This window comes from Xenia sp. Carnegie-2017, unplaced genomic scaffold (assembly GCF_021976095.1).
Source record: "Xenia sp. Carnegie-2017 unplaced genomic scaffold, XeniaSp_v1 HiC_scaffold_6, whole genome shotgun sequence".
Lineage (NCBI taxonomy): Eukaryota > Metazoa > Cnidaria > Anthozoa > Malacalcyonacea > Xeniidae > Xenia > Xenia sp. Carnegie-2017.
In genome coordinates this window covers 6371109-6392675 of record NW_025813526.1, presented here as the reverse complement: position 1 = coordinate 6392675, position 21567 = coordinate 6371109, and the positions used below count along the sequence as shown (strand labels likewise).

General features: G+C 35.4%; 2 protein-coding genes and 1 long non-coding RNA gene across 3 annotated transcripts; all 3 read left to right on the top strand.

Moving 5' to 3' along the window:
* The first annotated feature begins 2615 nt into the window (after positions 1 to 2615).
* Positions 2616 to 3135, top strand: LOC124456793. Its single transcript, XR_006952468.1, has 2 exons — positions 2616 to 2825; positions 2880 to 3135. It is a non-coding gene; the product is annotated as an uncharacterized LOC124456793 (long non-coding RNA).
* A 101-nt stretch (positions 3136 to 3236) lies between these two features.
* On the top strand, positions 3237 to 5396 carry LOC124456792 (receptor-type tyrosine-protein phosphatase delta-like). The gene is made up of 6 exons (XM_047007131.1): positions 3237 to 3506; positions 3819 to 3867; positions 4059 to 4185; positions 4287 to 4411; positions 4573 to 4664; positions 5270 to 5396. The coding sequence occupies exons 1-6, from the start codon at positions 3339 to 3341 to the stop codon at positions 5375 to 5377; spliced, it is 669 nt and encodes a 222-aa protein (XP_046863087.1). The 5' UTR covers positions 3237 to 3338; the 3' UTR covers positions 5378 to 5396.
* A 9997-nt stretch (positions 5397 to 15393) lies between these two features.
* LOC124457014 (TNF receptor-associated factor 3-like) lies at positions 15394 to 19066 on the top strand. The gene is made up of 7 exons (XM_047007313.1): positions 15394 to 15613; positions 16420 to 16573; positions 16896 to 17060; positions 17143 to 17295; positions 17492 to 17920; positions 18121 to 18372; positions 18607 to 19066. Exons 1-7 carry the CDS (start codon positions 15450 to 15452, stop codon positions 18949 to 18951), a joined length of 1662 nt encoding a protein of 553 aa, XP_046863269.1. The 5' UTR covers positions 15394 to 15449; the 3' UTR covers positions 18952 to 19066.
* Positions 19067 to 21567: the final 2501 nt, after the last annotated feature.

Here is a 21567-nt window from a genome sequence, read left to right as displayed (position 1 = left end):
TACATGACTTATGCCATGATGCTTGGCGTTCTTTCAGCGTTTCTTCTATTCCATTACCTCTATCGAGACCCTTTACGTCTAAATTCACCGGTAACATATCAATTTTAATAAATTCTTGCAGATTTTTCGCAAATGAGGAGTACCCAACTCCTGATCCTTTCTTTTTGAATTTGATGGACATTGTAGACGTTCTGCAGTGTCTTTTTGACAAATTATGCATAGTTTCCAGTCCATGAGTTACATAATATTCTACGAGGGAAGCAGTTATTGACACTACATGTGCATGCCTTATTGTGTTTACATCTTGATCAAAAGAATCTTCTAGATTAAATTGAACATGCAAATTTTTTGTTGCAACGCGTGAGAACTTGAAACGCGATGAAAGAGTGAGTACTGCTATTGACGTAAAGGAAAGCTCGACTTTCCTTTACGTCATTGTAATTACCGATGTAATAACAGATAGTATAAATAACATGTAAATAATAAACTCTAATAGATAACTCTAATAGATTACTTTATGGTTGGTCAGTGCGTACGATTTTTATGCACAAGTTGAGAATCAATTAGGTTATTCTGAATGCTAACACAAGTAAGATAATAAATCTTAAAGAAACTTAATTGAATGTTCTTCATTGTTTCGATACGATTTATCATTGCACTATGGTGAAAGCCGGAGGGCACATTGTTATACACTTTATATATATATATATAATAAAGTGCTGACTCAGCACTTTTCAGAATATTGCATGCACAATATTTGGGAAAGTATTGCCCAAAAGAAAAAGTTGTAATATAGTTTTTCTATCGTCTTTAGCTGTTGTATAAGAATATACAGGGAAATTGCAGATTTCTCTGAACTTTTTTTTTTAATGCCGATGACGTCATCAAACACGACATTCGCAGAACTCGTTTTAAATGTAAAATATGGGCTGGCCCTATATCAAAATTTTGTGTTACTAGGCATAGTAAGAATGTGAGAAAGTTTCATACTTGTATCATCAAAGTGAAGGGTTAGCTGTTATTTTTGTCGTTAACAGTCTGACTAGCAGTTTAGTCGGTCTCTGAAAATTCAGCCCGACCAAGTAGTAAAATCTATAGTGGGAATATCTGTAATCTGATTGGTTGAGAGTAGCTGTGAACACACTCAAACGTTTAACAACATCTAGTCGTGCTCATTTTCAAAAGCGTGACTTGAAGTTTGAGCTTTCGAAATATACGTTCGGAAATCGTGATAACTTACATTACAATGGCTTCGGCTAATGAAATCGATATTTCCTATCCGATTGTAAGAAGCATGAGAAGGCAAAATCGCACATGGGTGCTTACAAGACCTGGAGGACATACGGTTTTCAGCCTCATGTCGACTGTCTCATGTCACAAGCCAGACGTGAAGAGATTCAGCGTCATAACCAGGAGGTAAGGCAAAACAAGGAAAAGTTGAAAACCATAACAGAAGCTGTTTTATACTTGTTTAGGCAAGAGCTTGCATTTAGGGGGCATGATGAATCTAGTGGCAGCATGAATAGAGGAAATTATAGAGAGCTACTTGAAAGTTTTGCCAAGATGGATTCTGTTTTTGAAAGGCGATTACATGGAAGGCTTGCTGAAACCCACCTTGCTGGGAGAGGGCGGTTTACTGGAGTCTCTCCTGATATTCAGAATGATTTGATTGATTGTCTTGATAAGATAATAGAGGATGAGATTTTAAAGGAAATAGATTGCTGCACTTTCTTAAGTATACAGGTTGATGAGGCAACTGATGATTCTACCAAAGAACAATTGAGTGTAGTTGTTCGAATGGACAAAGGGAAAGTGTCATTGAAAGACAGCATTGAAAGACAGCAAATATTTTCTTTGTTAATATTAGTGCTTTCTGCACCTTTACTAGCAATTCCCCAAAGAAAAGCTTTACTATCATCCCATAGGCTAGAGTTTCCTAGTCCTGGTGACACAAGATGATATTATAGGGCTAATGTCATCAATGTCTTGCATTCTAACTATGAGAAACTGATAGACATATTTGAAAATCTTACTGATAATCCAATAGGTTGGGATGATGAAACGTTAAGTAAGGTTACTGGTTTACTTGGCTACCTTAATGGCTTCTTGTTTTGTTTCTTGGTACTTGTTTTCCATAGAATTCTTGAGCAGTCATCCATACTTTATTCTATCTTGCAAGACAAGGACACTGACTTTCATTATGGAGTGAGTAGGGTTGAGAGATTCAAGGCCTTTGTTGCTTCTCTGAGAAATGATACAGAATATTGTCAGGTGTGCGACCTGGCTGTTGAGAAAGTGGGACCACCAGTAACCAGGTATGACCAACGGCATAATTACAAACAAATGTATTTTGAAATTCTTGACACAATTGTGACTATGCTGACTGAGCGATTTCAGGATATGGAGCATTTTGACCTTGCTAACCCTAGGGTGTTTTAAGATGTGGAAAGGTGAAGTGCCCTCAGAAAGATAAATCTTCTAAAGGAGGTTTATGGTGATATGTTTGACATACCAATGCTAGTTAGCCAACTTTGTTTTATTTACAGAGATAAAGACTTTCACCGTGATTCATGCGATGAACTATTGAAATATATTTTCAGTTCCATCTTCAATCTAGTATTCCAGAAGTTGTAAAACTGTTAAAGATAAATGGGGTTTTTTCAATTACAAGTGCTTCAGTTGAGAGGTCATTTTCTTGTTTGAAGAGGGTAAAAAATTATTTTAGAAATACTATGAGCCAAGGACGTTTTAGTTCTCTTTGCAGGATTTCCATTCACAAAGACATACTGTCAGAGAAAGAAGACGCCAACACATTGCATGATGAGGTAGTAAAGAAGTTCATTGAAAAACCACGAAGACTTGCCATCTTATACAAATAGGTATTCATATATGGCTGATAGCAAGCTGATGATGTCTTACGTCCATGGCATGTGAGAATTTTTCCGGGAACTTTTTAATGCAAGCAATGATTATTGTCATTTCAGCACGACAATGAACGGCATCACAACTTTTGATAGTTGTTAATGACAAATCTGAGCCTTTTTCGGTTCTTTTGTCAAAGTTTCTTTACAAGATGTACATAGGTATCTATTTATGTATGTGGTGTTTAGAAAATAAATCACATATCTGCAACTATTTTTGAACGATTTCTCTGCTTTACTATAAGATCCTTCGGCAATTTAAATTAACCAAAATGGTTCTATTTCCTGCATAAATATCACTGCATTTTTAGTCATTATTTGATCAATGTGGCTAGTCTTGGTAAGACTTTATCAGAAGCAAGGAAAAATCTTAACGAAATTCAAAGCTCGCGAACAAGACGAACTGTGGATGAAAGCATGCATAATAGCAATGTGTACGTTACGGCAAAAGTCGAAGCTGGCCTGGTGCCTTTGATGTTTAAAGTTGGCAGAGGAGAAATTGAGAATGGTTACATAAACAAGCCATTAATAAATGGTCATTACTATGCTTTTTCTGTCAAATCCTGCGTACTTAGTGATAAAGGGGTAATTTTTACGGATAAAATTAAAATTCTGTACATTGTAATAACTATCGTTATCATCAGCTGTTGCTTTTAAACATACTTGCTCACTGTATGACAATGCACGTGTATTGTCTGATGACCAACGTGTCGTATGATGTTGAATGCATTCGTGTACATTGTCTGTGTAAACGATACAAACATCGCGCGCGATGCCATTTCGTGTGGCATTTACGTGTGCATGTCATTTTAACAACCAATGTTTCGTGATGATTACAGTACATTTGACAAATTCTGTGTTTCAAGTAAATTTGTATTTTACACTTTTTTATTTTAGCTTTGTCTTGGTACGACGACAAAATTTACGGAACCAGTAAAGTTTATCCGTAAGTGTTTTTGACGTGTTTTCAATAGTCGTTTTTTTAATCGTTTAAAACGAGTCTTAAACGATGATTACCAAATTATTTATTCTTTTGAGATATTTTTTATGATATTTTGTTATAATCCAAATTATATACTTTTTTTGATGATGAGTCAGCTATTGTAAAATATTCTTATTTATTGGTACATCTTTCAGCTGTTGTCGTCAGTGCTTTGGAGAGCGATAACAATAATAATGGTCTTAGTATTTGGCTTCTTGGTCCAATATTAGGCGTCTTGATTGTTCTGATTGTTTTGGTTCTTGCATGTCTTTTGTGTCGAAGGTATGTTTCTTGTTTAAGAGTGCAGTGTAACAGCTAAATAAAAACGTTATTTTGTACAAAATACAAACGCTGAAGTTCTCTTTTTTTGTTATTGTGTTTAGGCGTACAAAGCGACGTAGAAATGGACTTAAATTTCTGAAAAAAACAGTGAATGATGAAGAATTACCTATGATGATGACAACTAAAGATCCAGTTGAATTACAGCGATTAAATTTAGCAAGTGAAGGTCACGTCTCTACTTGAACTATGTTGTATTTTACGATTATATATGAACATCTAGGGATATTAGAAATGCATTTGAGATAATTGCACGGTACACTTATGAAAATTTATGGGGGTCTTTTTCATCCATAAAATTTTTCAACATGAATTTTTCTCGTTTTTTAGGAATGCGTGAACACCCTCCAGTTGATGTTTGCAATCTTCGCTCTACTATAGACGAATTACGTTCAGACAACCGCTTCACCAGAGAATATGAGGTTCATGTTATTTCATGTTAATTGTATTATATATGACCAAGGTGGACTGCATACGACTGAGGGGGACTGCTTGTGACCAAGGAGGACTGCATGCGACTGAGGGGACTGCTTGTGACCAAGGAGAACTGCTTGTGACAAAGGAGGACTGCTTGTGACCATAGAGGACTGCTTGTGACCATAGAGGACTGCTTGTGACCATAGAGGACTGCATGCGACTGTGGAGGACTGCTTGTGACCAAGGAGAACTGCTTGTGACCAAGGAGGACTGCATGCGACTGAGGGGACTGCTTGTGACCAAGGAGGACTGCATGCGACTGAGGGGGACTGCTTGTGACCATAGAGGACTGCATGCGATTGTGGAGGACTGCTTGTGACCAAGGAGGGCCGCATTCGACGGAATGATTTTCATTTTGGATGTTTGAAGTCATTTTGGATGTCTGAAGTAGCTAGTTACAACGAAGAGAAATTATGAGAAATTCACTGACTTTCATATTTTTTCCCCTTTCTATTTACACACAATGATTTAAGATTACTTTTGATTTCTATGATTACGTTACAAGTGTACTTTATGTTTGTTCTGTCGTGATGTAATCATTTATTTTTAGTCCATTGATCCCGGTATGACATTTGTATCTGAAGCGTCTGCTCGTCATTTGAATCAATCCAAGAATCGCTATCCGAACATTGTTCCTTGTAAGTTGTTCACGTATTAGCTCGTGATGACCCCTTTTGCTGACGTGTTTTAGCACGTGATGACTCTTCCTAAGAGTCATCACGATGACTCTTCGTGATGATTCTTCTGTTTTAATATATTATAAAAAACAGAATAAAAGAATTTCATTAATGATGTAATTCTAATGCGAACCATTTCTGTCATTGTGCTAGACCAACAAAGTTCTTCCAGTTCATTGCCGACAATGTCTTCATCGATGACCATTTTGCCATCAACTAGTTCCGCTCCCACTAATAACGGTAATTTTAACGTTTTCTGTTGTTAATTCCAAGTGGAACTGTCATTTTTGGAAAGCATCTAACAAACTTTAGTGTTTCTTTTTTGCTTATAACAACTGTTTTAGTCTGTCTTTTGGCTATTTCAAAATATTTGTTTGACCTAGTAGTTATTAATAACACTGTTTGATAGAATTTATCAAAGCTCACAAATATTTCTGTAATGTCGCTCAACTAATTCCTTTTCTACAGTCGGCAAAGATGGGGACAGTGGATCAAACATCGGTCTTATCATTGGTATTGTCGTTGGAATGTTGTTCCTTGTCGCCATTCTAGTCGTTGTCATTTTCTGCTGTTATAAATCAAAGCAAAGTAAGTTCAACATAAGAATTTTTAATTAATTTTTAATTTCAAACACCGCACTGCATAAAACATTCATAAAACATTCATATAAGAAGTTTTCATGGTTGGAAACGTTGAGTAGAATTCCTTTTTTATTTAAAAGCTGTCGTTTATGTCAAATTATTAACCATCTACTTTTGTCTTTTTTTATTTGTAGAAAATGGATACCAGTAAGTGAATTGTTTGTTTTAATTGTGTTTGTATAATTTGTAATGGTGATAGTGTTTTTGTCACATGTATCAGTTATAAGGGGAAATATCGAACACGACGGGCCATTTGGCGCCGTGGTGAAAATAACGTAAAATAATGTGAGAAGGTCGTGTATAATTAAGTTCACAACGTCTCATTGTTCGTGCTGTGAAGAACTTTGAGTAACTGTTTTTGTTGCTATTTAAGTTTTTCTCGGATTTCGTCAATAGCATGTTCAAAATTTAATCATGGTTGTTAATGTTGCAGTGGTGAAAATGGTGTTGAACCTTTAGCTGGAGCTAATAATGCCCAACCTAATCATTATGAAGTGGCTGGAGAACTGAGAGAAAATGCTTATGAATCTGTTGGTAATCAATATGAAACAGTAAATAACAAGTGATGAAAGTAAACCACCAACAAGTAAAGCACCACCACATGTATATGCCTCGATCAATAGAAAAAATAGAGAAGGAAATCCGGTTTGTTGTGGATATTTGTCATTTGTTATTTACAAATAGGATTTGTGCATTTATTTTGTTTTTGTTGGATTGTGGTGATGATTTTGAATGCATCATGGAGATTATGCGGGGTGTTAAAAAAAACTGCTCATATTTGAAAACACCCGCGACATTTGGAATTTATACAATTCAGCAATACATGATCCCCAAATACCTGTAAACGCAGTTGAAAACAATACGCACGAATTGCTTCATTGAAACTTGATTTTATATGAGACGATTCTCTCTAATAAACGCTTTGACTCCAATAGTCGCACCCCACACGTTGCCATTGTTAACAGTGGGTTATCGATTGGGCTAAGAAACCGTATATTTAGTCTTGACTTTGTTTTTATTTTCTCACAATATGGTGATAGAGAATGATGTAAACGTCTTTCTATTTAACTCATTGTGTCAATTGAAGGCCCCCCTCCCCTTTCTAGGCTGCTTTTTCATTTATTTAACGTCCTGTGTTTATTAGGTCATTTACGATGTATAAAAGACCTATGTATATTTTAACATCTTATGTATATATGATAAAATATATCGTTAAACATTGAAAGTTTCTCCGGATTTTTATATATAATTATATTGAGCTTTCGACTCGATGCTTCCTGCCTTCTTCAGAATTTATGAAGGTATTAGCTATTTACAATCCGGCGAAACTTTCAATTTTGAACAAGAATTATGTCTAGATTACAAATTTTGAAGCTGATAAAATATACATATACAATGACAGTATATACGTATGTTTTTATTTAGTTATACTCCTCTGATGAGTCAGACAAAAATCGTCCTGCACCAATTGCATATGCCATTACTCATATGAAGAGTAAACTGGCACCTGTCGAGGAAAAAGACGACAAGAAATGCGATGACAAAAAAAGGAGATGAAAAGAAGGAATAGTAAGTTTTATCTTTTGAAAATGATCCACAAAAGCTCGACGTCATTAGTTGATGGTTGAAGAAAAAGTAAAAATAGATTCATTTGTTGAATATTTTTTTAAAAAATTCCGAACACATGTTTTTCTTTCTCTTATTACGGTAGTTTAATCTTATTATAAATTTCCTTTAGAACTGGCGATCGTCGTTAATAAAACTAGAGTACGTAAAGACTGTTACTACATTTATAAAGTTTTATTTTGTTCTTCGTTATATAATCTAGATTTGATCTCTAAACAGTATTAAACCGAACACTTTATGATTGTGTCTGTGTACGTAATCTTTTGCCATGAACAAACTTGAATCTTGGCATCTATGCTACAGTTTGTGAATGTATTTTACTTGCCTTTATAAGGCAACAACATTACACACTGACTTTAACACAGCATTTTGAATAGAATAGTTTTAATCGTACTTTTACTTTTATTATTTTAATTATCATGGTTAAACCATTTAAACTTTTATTTACATAGAAATTAAGTGTAGAAATTAGATAGAAAAATCAAGCAATGTCAAGGAGTGTGATGGCAAACTCTTTAAATTATTTCTTTACGATTGAATGATTTCATATGCACTAGTGTAAGGGATGTTTACGAATAAAATAATTTCGTGATCATTATTATTTTGCTTCTTTATTTTCGTGTCTACTGTAGATGTGAGATTTTACCTACCCCAAAGACAAGCTAACATTGAGTGGCTTTGTTTCAGCAAGCTTAGGCGGTAATAGAAATTTTTTAATTAAAAAATTTCTAGGAAGACAGCAAACTGCAATTTAAAACAATTTAGTGAAGAAAATGTAACTAAATTTTAATATGTGAGTCACTGCACAATGTATACTGCTGTCCTTGCTTCGTCTAATGGTAGTTTTCAGCGAGCAAACATCTCAATTATGCTCATCAGTAGACAATATTCATTAATCTTTAATGATAATCAATGACAGATGAGCAGGATAGCCTAAGGTAGAAGATAGCCTAAATATATATATACCGCAGAATGCAGATTTTCAATTATTTCTTATACTGAAATGATTCGTAAAATTCAAATGTCTTACTTGGTAGTGAATACGCTTTATTTTAAACCGGACTTGCAATTCTAAGGTAATGGTAAAGCAATGTAAATACAACGATTAAAAGAAATTATAGAACATTACTTTTGTACTTTTAATTTCTGAATTTGTTTTCGTGACTTGTTGGGTCTAGTGTTCTGGTAAGAATTTTTACTATTAAATAAAATACAAACGATTGATCAAGGTCACTTTTTGTCAATACGTTTTATTAGAAAGAAAAGTCTATATTTATCATTAAAAAAAGGAAAATTTGTGCAAAGATTTTACTAGGTTTTCATGCACGACACGGACAATTTTTGCACAATTATGCCCACTAATCTTAATCATACGTTTTCTTGTGATGTTTTGGTTTTCATAGAATTACTCTGATGATGATGATGATGATGATGATGATGATGATGATGATGATGATGATGGTGTTAATGATGATGGTGTTAATGATGATGACAATGATGATGATGGCGATGACGATGATGATGAATCGGTAAGTTTATTACTTTGTACTCTGCAACCAATCTCTAGTTAAAAATGATATCACCATATCATTTAGCAGAGTGAAGATGAAGTTGATGATTTGGCTGACTTAATTGTTGATGACGACGACACTGTACTAAGAGACCTGGGTGACATATCAAGACAGAATAGTAATAGTGAGAATGATAACAGATTACTTGATTCATATGATGAAAATAATACAATCAATAGTCATATAGATGATGATTTGGGTCACATCATTAATGGTGACATAAGCAGCAGTGAGGACATTGATGTGATGGTCAACAACAGTGACAGTGAACTTGATGCCAGTATGAGATTTTTCTTGCTCATTCCAGTGATTCTACTGATTTGTCGTCCTCTGAAATGTCTGATTAAACTGTTGAGTTCGTGTTACTCGCCATATCACTTTCTTCGTATACTCTATATCTTGAGTAACAACCCCGAGTGAACTTAATGATCGAACTGATTTTTATTATTTTACAAAGCAGTATTTATACTATTTATTACAAACAACAAATAATATTATTGGCAGGAGTAGTTCCTCTGTTTACGCTATATATGGTATATAAGGAAATTTAACTAAGGTCAATAACTGTTCCTTGGCTCTTAACCGTGTGGGAACGGATACATTAATAAACTAAACTACGCACATTCTATTTCCTTAACATGTATTTGTGGTTTATGAGCATGACTCAACACCCCCACTAGCTCATCAACTAAATTACAAATTAATATCTATTTACCAGTTATAAATGTTTTGAATCTACTTAATTTAATCTTACTTACAGCTTTCGTAAATATATCAGCCACATTTTCATGTGTCGCTACATATACAATCTCTACATTACCAGCCCTTATTTCACTCCTTATGAAGTGATATTTAATATCTATGTGTTTTGATCTTTTGTGGTACATTGGGTTCTTAGCTAAGTTAATTGCACCCTGATTGTCAACGTTCAACACTACACGTTCACCACTCTTACAAATACGCAAATCAACACACAATTGTTTCAGAAATTTTGCTTCCTGAATAGCCTCCGTCAATGCCATATACTCAGCCTCACAAGTTGACAAAGCAACTGTGGACTGCTTTTTACTCCTCCAAGAAACCAAACCACTGTTCTCACTCAATCTGAAACCGTAACCTGAAATACTACGCCTGTCATCTACATCGCCAGCCCAATCAGAATCAGAAAAACCAACCAATTTTAAAGCATTTTCACATTTTCTAAAAGTAATTGTTTGATCGCTTGTATTCTGTAAGTATCTAAGGACATGCTTTGCTTCCACTAAGTTCGCTTCCGTCGGTTTTGACATCTTTTGAGATAGCTTTGTTACGATAAAACACAAATCAGGTCTAGTACCTGTCATAACATAAATAAGGCTACCGACAATTTGTCTGTAAAGACTCGGATCTTCTAACTCAGGCGATTGATCTTGCAACATTTTATTTGTATTGGAAGATGATGGGGTAGGTTTGGGTTTACACTCCGACATGCCAAATTTTGTTAGTAACTTAATAATATATTGTCGCTGGCTCATTGTAATTTCATTTTCAGAACATTTGAATTCAGTTCCTAAGAACCATGACAATACTCCTAAATCTTTCATTCTGAAGCGTTCACATAAAATTCTCTTAACACTCTGCATTAATGTTTCATTGTTCGCAACAATGATAAGGTCGTCTACCCATACAATCTTATCATTGTTCGCAACAATGATAAGGTCGTGTAGACACATGGGTCGACTAATGATTGTTTAAAATTTTTCCCGATTAAGTGTTCATGTAATACGTTATTCCAATTTCTACCACTTTGTTTCAGTCCATACAAAGACTTCTTCAATCTGTACACTAACTTTCTACCGTTTTTGTCTACTTGCTCATACCCTTCGGGTTGATGCATATAAATCTCGCAATCTATTGGGGCGTTTAGATAAGCTGTTTTTACATCCATTTGATGCAACAACATGTTATTTTGAACAGCGTGTTGAAGCAATACGCGAATTGAACTCATGCGGGCAGTTGGTGAAAAAGTTTCGTTATAATCAATACCGGGTGTCTGCGAGTAACCCTTCGCTACATAACGGGCTTTATGGGTTTCTTCCTCATTTTGCCCTATTTTTACTGTGTATACCCATTTCCCCCCAACTATGTCCCTGTCTGTTGGGGGTGGGACAAGTTCAAATGTATCGTTCTCGATTAACGCATCCATTTCGTCACTCATGGCTTTTTGCCATTTTACCTTTTCGTCAGAGCTTATTGCTTGGGAATATGTCGTTGGGATATTGGATACTCTATAACAATAATCAACGGTATATGAGACTGTATCCTCCCCTAAAATCTCCCCGGTAACATACTCATTAAGATATTTGGGTTTACTTCTTGTCCTAGTGGGGTATCTAGATTCTCCAGCTGTCTCTGGAGTACTAATGTCTTCTTGGGTTGTTTGGGGATTTCTTTCATGCAGTTTTGTTATTTGGGGTGCAAGTTCTTCGTCATCTAATTCTGGCATTTCCCTGCTACCCTCCCTGAAGAACTTAACACATCTTACACGTTCTACCTTATTAATCTCAGGATAATATACTAGATACGCTGGACTATTTTTATCATACCCTACAAAGATACCTTGTTTACTTCTAGGGTCTAGCTTTCTAGAGTTCTGTGAATATCCATAGCAAACACAACCAAAAACGTGCATTTTACTTAAGTCTGGTTTTGAGCCAGTAAACGCTTCAAACGGAGTTTTGTTTAATCTCGAATTAAAACAGCGATTCCTAATATAAGCAGAGGCCATGACAGCATATGTCCACATGGATTTTGGTAGCTCCGCTTCTAGTAAAAGACACCTAGCCATGTTAAATAAAGTTAGCCACGATCTCTCAACCGTGCCGTTCTGGTGTGGCGAATAAGGTGCTCTGGTTTCGTGCCTAATTTTGTTTTCTCTAAGAATCGACTTGAATTTCTCGCTTGTAAATTCAGTACCGTTATCGCTTCTTATGCGCTTCACATTTCCGTATGCGCAACGTCTGCTAAAAACTGTTTTAATGCTTGTGGTGTGTCACTTTTATGTTTAAGGAAATAAACCATATTCAATCCTGAATAATCATCAACAAACGACAACGCATACCTAAACCCTTCTCTTCCTTCCGGGTCTATAGGACCTGCAAGATCTGTGTGATCAAACTCAAGAGGACCTCCCGCCTTCTTATCTTCCTGCTTACTTTTTGTCTGACACATTTTACCTTGCGTACAAACTTCACACTCAACTTCCCTCAAGTCTGTGATTTTCATCCCCTTAACCACCTTCTCTAGTTTCCTAACATCCTTGTAATTTCAGTGACCTAGAACCCTGTGCCACTCGTAAAGAGAACATGCATTTTTATTCGAAGATGATATGCTATTTATATAGTAAAGTTTGCCTTTTTGTCTTATTCCAAACGTTGTGCCATCAGGGCACTGTACATGCTTATCGTGCTTATCTAATTTGACTTTTGCCCCCTTTTCTACAACAGCATTTACTGAGAATATATTTTGATCGTAAGATGGGACATATAAAGCATTACTTAATAATACATCCTGCGTATTCCCATGCAAGTCAACTAATTTGACTTCCGCAGTACCCTTACCGACTACTACGTTGGCTTTACTGCCATCTGCTAATTCAATTACATGCGCCTTACTATTAAAGTTACTATCAAAGTCTATAAATTTTGACTTATCGTTGATGATGTGGCTCGTAGCTCCTGTGTCCACCAGTAGAGTAAAGTTGGCCTGATCCGTATCCTTTGTGTCTGCTTCAGCGGTCTCTTCTTCGTCCTTTGACACAAATACAAAGGAGTGTTGCTGTGCACCGTCACTACGCTGTTCGTCTTTCGCTGATTTTGACGTTTCTTTAGTCTTTCGGCAGTCTTTCGTGTCGTGGGTCTTGGTCTTGCATATAGAGCACCACTTGTTTCCCTTCACTCGACATTGTGCACTTTTATGTCCCTTTCGCCCACATTTGAAGCAATTTCCTTCAAATTTTGGTTTCAAAAACATAACATTGTCTCCTCCCTCAGTTTTCGGCGACAATGATTTTAAATTTTCCTCTTGACTTCGTAATGAGTTCTTAAATTCTGCAAATGTCATTTCTCCCTCTCTTTGAACTGTTACGGTTGTGAAAACGTCGTACACGCTTGGTAAACCTTTCAAAACCATCGTGATGAGTAGCGCATCACTAATTGTCTCCTCAGCTTCTCTTAGGGCTGTTGCCGATCGTTCCGCTCGCAATATATAATCTGTGACAGTCTCGTCGTCACTTTTCTTCAGCGAGGTGAGTTCTGTGTAAAGAGAGATGATGCGCGGTTTTCCTTTGCCTTTATAATGACGTCGGAGGATTTCTAACGCTCGCCGTCCGTTATCTTTCGCCTCCCGAATCACAAGGGACAAACTTCTATCGTCCAGGCATTGGACCAATTCTGCAAAAGCGTCAGCCAGTTTTGAAGCTGCTGGTTCTTCTCTCTCATCTCCAGATTCAATAAATACGTCGTACAACTTTTGGAGACGCATATAGCCCAAGAATTTAACTTCCCATAACTCGTATTTGCTTTCGCTTCCATCGAAAAGCAAACCTCTCCTGGGCCCATAACCTGTTGAGTTCGTGTTACTCGCCATATCACTTTCTTAGTATACTCTATATCTTGAGTAACAACCCCGAGTGAACTTAATGATCGAACTGATTTTTATTATTTCACAAAGCAGTATTTATACTATTTATTACAAACAACAAATAATATTATTGGCAGGAGTAGTTCCTCTGTTTACGCTATATATGGTATATAAGGAAATTTAACTAAGGTCAATAACTGTTCCTTGGCTCTTAACCGTGTGGGAACGGATACATTAATAAACTAAACTACGCACATTCTATTTCCTTAACATGTTTTTGTGGTTTATGAGCATGACTCAACATAAACGATGTTTTTGAAGTACATTTTCACTCACACTGTATTTATACACTAATTTCAAGATTCTTAGACACTTGAATTAGTTTATATTGTTTAATTTCATGTTCACTTTAAGAAGTGTTACTTAGTATGCTAACATAAAGTTGATCAAGATATGTTTGTCCACCGTCTTATTTTACTGAAAAATGTACTGCAATCAAAACTAATTTCAACATGACAACATGGCATGTTTTCCATTATATGTACTGATGTACACGAAGTGTCGTGCTTTCATGAAGACAGGTGACTGTCTTATTAAGGTCCAGTCTGAGATGATAAACACCACAATGAAAACACTTTCGATAACAACATACAATATGCATTAATTGTTTGATACTCCATCGATCAAAATGACTAATAAAAGAAATGTCGTTGTATAGAATATATTTATAAAGATAAAACAAAAACGAATTGGATAATTTTAGTCGTGAGATTGAACATGTCAAGCTCTCTTATTGATATGGTGAAATGGCTTGAGTTCCCTTGAACGACTTAATTACTGTAAGTATATATATAATTACTGAATAGATAGCCCCGACAAAACCTTTGCTAGAACATAAGTAAGAGGATAAATTTTGCTAAACAGAATTCCAGGATAAACTGAAGAGCAAACCCTGACGGTCAGTTCTACAAGTTTAAAGCCGTATGTGAAATACGTAAAAACTTTCTAGATTTTACATTGTCTATTATACATTAGCGAACATTTTCAAATTTTACTATGCTTTATTTTGGCCTTACACCCCGAAAATGAATCTGATAATTATTTTCGGACCTTTGTATTCTGTTAAAGACACTGCAATATTGCTAAAATTTGGATTTTTTTATATTTGTATAAAAAGTTAGTAAATTAAATAATAGCTTATAATAGTTTAAGTTATACCAGCAACCACTATCATGTGACTGATCCTAATTCCCTAGGCTTTTGTGACGCTGAGTTTGAAATCTCTCGTATAAGCCTTCTGCCAAAGCTTTCCCTCAACTTTCGATGATCAGCTTTACCAACCAGTGCATGATGAGGTAGGCTGGCAATAAGGGCAACTGATTGCGAATATTGTATTAGTTTAAAATATTGTATTGTATTAGTGGCTCTCTGGTGCTTACCAGAATGTGTTATATACAATAAACCAGAAAAAGTGCTGACTGATGTCAGCACTTTGCAAAATGACTAATTTGCAAAATGAAGTATCAAGTAATTCAAGATGGCGTTCGTTTGACGGCTATATCGACTATGGTTTTTATTTTAGATCTTGGAGTTTTATGGCAACAAATCAAGATGGTCCAGGTGGACATAACATCGAGTTTTTACAAGACCTCGATACTCGACTGAAATGTTCAATTTGTAAACTCCCTTTGAGGAATCCGCACCAAACTTCTTGTGGTCATCGTTTTTGCGAGAGTTGCATTAAAAATGTTATTGAGAAGTATGATTATTTTGCCCTTGCGATAAACCACACATCCCTGTATTTTCCCCAGTTTTTTAGTAACTAAGTTTCAACAATTCGCTTAGGCGTTAAAAATTTTGTGATGAATTATAAGAGCAATTTCGTATAAGAGAAAATTTGATGCTGTGCTTTGGTAAATTGTCAGTTGGAATATTAAATCGAAATTATTACACTTCCGCTTTTCAATTTAACAGTCAAGCTGTAAGTTTGAATTAATTTTAAATTCATACAGTATCGTAATAAAGAAAAATTTTCCGAAAATGCTCATGCTAAAAATGATTTACTTCTGTATCGTGTGTAGATATAAGTATTAAAAACGTTTAGCAATTCGTGATAGGAAAATGATCAATACGGCAACGATCACTCTCATGACATTGCATGTAGGCGCTGGAATCTCATACATTTTTCAGAAATTTTTCAATAACAGAAATGATGACAATTTTTGACAGTTTCATCGCAGCTTTCGCGATATTCATGTACAACAATTCTTCGTGAAACATAAGTTTAAAATGAACCTTGCTAGACATTTCTTGATGAAAACATACGTATGAGCCTTATTTTACTAGGGGATGTATGAAACTCGGCACTTCTTTAATTTTAAACATTTCAGGGTTTTAATAATAAAGTTCAAAATTAGATAGATCCATGGATGAATTGTTACGATATTAGTCCGTCTATCCATTAAACTTCTTTTTGAACAACTGTAACGCTGGGAAGGGCTGAAGGGGAAACCCCTTTTACTACTTATACAATTTTTGTTGACGCATTCTTCTCACTTAATATAGCGGGGACCAAAAGTGTCCAGAAGACGGCACTGTACTTACTCTCGAAGATATATTCCCAGATACATTTTGTAACCGTGAAATTTTGGACCAACATTGTTATTGCCGCAACAAAAGTTTGGGTTGTAAGTGGACGGGAATGTTTAGAGCAGAAAAGGTGAATTATTCATTAATTGAAATACTTTTCCATACCTTTACGTACCGTGTTTTTTAAGTGGCAAGCACATTTCTTTTGATTACATGGACATTTATCCACAATCAGCTCCCCAATATATCGACGTCTGTCTTCAATCTCCTCCTCAATGTGTGGACATTTATCTATAAATGATAGCTTAAAATGAAATTAATGTTATGAAATATTTTTTTCTCTAACGTTATGTAGCATTTGTTTTTCCTAGTCCTCAATTGGATGACCGACTTTGCGTTCACCAATATACCTGTTAACGGCGATATATTTGTTGGTTTTTCTTTTTCTTTAGGATCATCAAAAAGAATGTTTATACGTGGAACAGACCTGTCCAAATAATGGTTGTGAATTGCGATTATTGCGGCGTGATCTTGAAGAACATATGGCAAAGGATTGTAAATTCAAAAAGATTCCTTGTCAATATTGTGGCATTCGACTATCAAATGAGCTTTTAAATGTGCGAGAATACATTTATCACTTTGCGAATGAACAAATGTTTTGTGTTCAATACAATTTTCTTTTCTTTATTAATGTCTTAGGAACATCTTGAAACAACGTGTCCAAATTTTCCTTTGGATTGCCCAAAAATGTGTGGTCAGAAAGTGTTGCTTTGTAATATGGAAACTCATTTCCTAAACGATTGTCCTAAGGCGGAAAGTTCTTGTCCTTTGTTTCCCGATTGCAATTTTCAGGTTACTGGCACATTTTAGGAAGTAGGATGTAATTTAATTATAATTGGCTTTCTCCAACCAATCAATATCTTATTGAATTTAATGTTCTCCAGGAATTCCCCTAAATTTTGTTAAATCGCTTGGAATTTCCCTGAAAAAACTTTAAAAAGTAAATGAAGTGGCGATGCATTTTAAAGATTTCAAACGGTTAATTTAGGGTTCAAGATCAGATCTTAAGAAGCACATGTCTGAAAAACAGATCACCCATGTTACCATGTTGAATGGCTATATAAAAACGTTAGATGGACATGTGAAGCAGCTGGAAACATCGACAACAGCTATAACGGAAATACAATCAAGTGTTGATGAACAGTTGAAGAACCATCATAAAGAAATTGTCAAATTTCATGGCGATCTTGAGGCCTTACGTGCTTCGCATGGGGGGAGTTCATCATTTAGAGCAGCAGAAAGTTCACAAGCCAACGAAAATATGTCACGTGGTGCAGGCAAACCCGACGAGAAACCACGTGATAATACAATTCATGATCAAGCTGAAATTGATAACATAAAAAGACACTTAAGTAAACTGGAAGAGCAAGTTGCTAGTTTCATTTTGAGGGAGCGTCACTCTTTTAATCGAGTACAGGTGGGAATTTTGAGAGATTCGAAGGGTGGATGGCATTATTAATCAAAGGCAAAAATTTTTGATGAAGTCGAAAGATCGCGGAAACTTTGTTAATGGTTATTGGCAAAAGCATTCAGGATCAACTTTCTATTTGTTTTAAGAGTAAAATGTGCAGCAACCGCAAAGAAATTCAACATCAATTTCAATCTTCTTCTTTTCAGTTCGGTGGTGGCGATGATGAAACAGTATCAGATCTTGAGAGACGGATTGCTTCCTTAGAACATCAAAACTCGTTGAGTGACGTCCAGATTGCTGATCACGACGTAAAACTGAATATGTTAGATAGTACATCTTATGAAGGCACTTTCATTTGGAAGATTGAAGATTTTGGACGAATATCAAATGATGCACAAACAGGACGTTCCCTATCAATCTATAGTCCACAGTTCTACGTTGGCCGTTATGGATACAAGGTAAAATAAAGTGATTGTAATTCGTCAGTTAAGAAGAAAAGGCGTTATTTTCAAGTCTTGATCACTGTATTTAAGTTTTATGCCTAATGAATCATTTCGTTTTGAGTCTTGCATTTCCTTTACACGACGCTTAAGGAGCCAGAACTCTCCCCACCCCAACCCGTTAATCGCTAAACGTTAATAGTTGGACGTTCCCGGAAGTGGAACCACCATTTGTTGTTTATGTATATTTAGGCATGCGCGAGAGTATACCCAAACGGTGATGGAATGGGAAAGAACACACATCTATCTCTTTTCTTTGTGCTCATGCGTGGTAATTACGATGCCCTATTGACTTGGCCATTTCGACAGAAAGTAACTTTTAAATTAATTGATCAGAATGGAGACCAGCATATCGTTGACAGCTTTCGACCAGATCCAAACAGCTCAAGTTTTCAACGACCCAGAAGTAACATGAATATTGCCAGCGGTTGTCCTCTCTTTGTACCTAAATCTGCGCTTCAAAGGGGCGGTTACATACGGGACGATACGGTGTTCATAAAGATTACCGTTGATACCACAGGATTGAATCTATATTGATTGATCTATATAAACCTTCTTTTGAGTGATCATGTGAGAGATATCCTGTGGCTCAGTGTATGAGAAATTTACCAGAGAATTCGCTAATCAATATGCTGTTCAATCTTAATTTTTGGGAAGTTGAAAACTTTACATAAGATTTCGTGATGGGTTGATATAGCAATGATTTTGTCAATAGATTAGAGAGTAAAAGACTTTCTCTTTCATTTCAAAAAAGCGTTTCATTTTTGCAGTTGCAAGAAAAACACCTCTTTTCTCTCTATAAATTACAATATGTATAATGTACAGTCCAATGTCCTTATCAACATGATTCCAACCACTATTAACTGCAAGCTCATTTTTTGACCAAACTAAATAAAAAAAGTCTTAATATGTAAGCATTTTCTCTTTCAACGCAGATTTGAAGGGTATTAGCGCAGTTTATTAGCGCAGTTTATTTAGGAAAAATGCTTTCCAAGTTGTCTTCTTATAGTTTTTGGTTCATAGCAACGCCTTAGCAACGGTTTTTTACCTTAACTTTAAAATCCTTTTATATAAATGATGAAGACAGGAGTTTGCATGGACATCTACCCCATGTGGTAAGCTTTAATTTATTAAACGTTATGGTATACTGTGTGTATACTGAAATGATGTTTTAAAGAAAAATTGTTCAGTTTTTGCTTTACATGTAAAATCAAATTTCACAATAACTCAGTACTGATTATATAAATTATTGCCATGACATCATCGTTGAACTTTTTTCTTCCATGCTGATGAATAGGTTAATGAATAATCACTTTAATGAAGGTTTTGTGTATTCAGCTTGTCTTGACAACTTCAAATTGTGTTTTTCCTAATTATTTCCCGACGCTTTCTTATGGACGGTCCAATGCATGAGTAGACAAATTATATGAGTTGTCTATCCGGAGATAATTATGTGGGATTTACGATCAAATCATTCATCACGACACAGATCGAGTGTCTAAATTAACCCGAGTTAAAGATGTAAAAAAAATTTTAAAGAGTAAAAAAATTAACCCGAGTTAAAGATGCAATGCAATAAATAATAACTACCTGAATTGTATCTGCAATAATTTTATTTGTTAAAAATATCTCACTGCAGAATTCGATTCATTGTCATAGCTACTTTATTTAATGCTTCTAAAACATGCGACAAGCATGCGTCGACGACTTCAAAGTTATATGGATTCATTTGCGTGGCCTTCAGCACTATTCCAAGAAAGCTTTTCAACGCGAGTTACAAGAATTGTGCGGCACGCGCTATAGCTCGTTTATCCCCAATATATAGACAAGTTTCAGAGCGTATTTTTAGTTAACTTCTTTCCCTATGTGTTGCTATTAATTACTGTTAGTGAGGCTTTAACTGACTGTTGCCAATATATCTAACTGATTGCACTGATGGTTTTCAGTTACTTTTTATATATTTAAACACGCATTGATTTTTCTTTCTATAATAGCTGTTATGCTCATACTTTTGTCTAATACTATGACTCTCTTATTTTATTCCTGTTTGTCGTGATTTTAAAATCGTCCTTCTCTTATTCATCTAATTAATTTTCTCGAACTTCCCTGACAGCAATTCTTATCGTAATGCATATCTGTTTCTTATGACCAGCGCAAATCTTGCAAACTTTAATTATCAAATGGAAATATCTTTAACATACAGCAACATGATTTTTTTTAGACGTTTTACATGCCTGTACTTGCCTTATGCTTGAGGTCATAGAACGTCTTCATGTAGTATTGACTACAATTTTTAGGAATGCTGAAACACAGGATGTTTTAATTAAATCTGCGAAATTGAACTAATCCTCACACACAATTGCAATGGACTGGGACAGCCTTGGTGGTCTTTTAGATATCCCATATAATAAACGAGACGAAATTCGACGGAATCACATTGACTATCCGGGCAGTATTAACAAGGCTGAGAAGATACTTGCTATTTACGACGAGCAACATAATTTTAGTCGAAATATGCTGAAAAAATGTTTGAAAGAACTGGGTTATGATGATATCCTACTTGATGTAAAAGAGGTATTTTGTTTAGAAATTTATTCCCATCTGCTGAAACAATTTTTCTCGGGCAATAAAGTCTAGAAGAATTGAAAATCAAATTAAACTTGAAAACAAGTTATTTTCAACGTTATTATATCGTCTGGATTTATACGCAAAGAGCTTGCTTCACACAAAACTTCCTCTTCGTTTGTTTTTTGAATATTCTTCCCTTCTTTAGCTGGTTGTCTTCTTGTAGTTTAATATATATTTTTGTGTCCAGTATATATCCAATACGTGTTTAGTGCATCATTGAAATAGACAACCTTATAGGTCATTTTACATTTCGTTTTTTTTTGTTTAAGAATGTTGATACAGTGAGCTCTAACGAAAGCTCTCCTGATGATGACGTAACATTACGTCACACTCGATTAAGCTCGCGTGAAACATATCGGCTTAGCAGACGCATTGGAGTAGACTGGGACAGTCTCGCCGGTCTTATGGATATTGCTAAGGAAGAAAGAAATAACATTCAACGCAACCCTTTTTACCAAGATGACTTCCAGAAGGCTGAGAAAGTATTGTCAATGATCAACAATAGAAAGAAATTTTCGCGTAAAC

Excerpts from the sequence above, each read along its gene's own strand:
- LOC124457014 (XM_047007313.1), top strand. The coding sequence starts at position 15,450 with ATGGCAACAAATCAAGATGGTCCAGGTGGACATAACATCGAGTTTTTA. Across the intron at positions 15,614-16,419 it reads ATTAAAAATGTTATTGAGAA|CGGGGACCAAAAGTGTCCAG; the intron begins GTATGATTATTT and ends CACTTAATATAG. Across the intron at positions 18,373-18,606 it reads TTGGCCGTTATGGATACAAG|GCATGCGCGAGAGTATACCC; the intron begins GTAAAATAAAGT and ends ATGTATATTTAG.
- LOC124456792 (XM_047007131.1), top strand. The coding sequence starts at position 3,339 with ATGCATAATAGCAATGTGTACGTTACGGCAAAAGTCGAAGCTGGCCTG. Across the intron at positions 4,412-4,572 it reads ATTAAATTTAGCAAGTGAAG|GAATGCGTGAACACCCTCCA; the intron begins GTCACGTCTCTA and ends CTCGTTTTTTAG. Across the intron at positions 4,665-5,269 it reads GCTTCACCAGAGAATATGAG|TCCATTGATCCCGGTATGAC; the intron begins GTTCATGTTATT and ends ATTTATTTTTAG.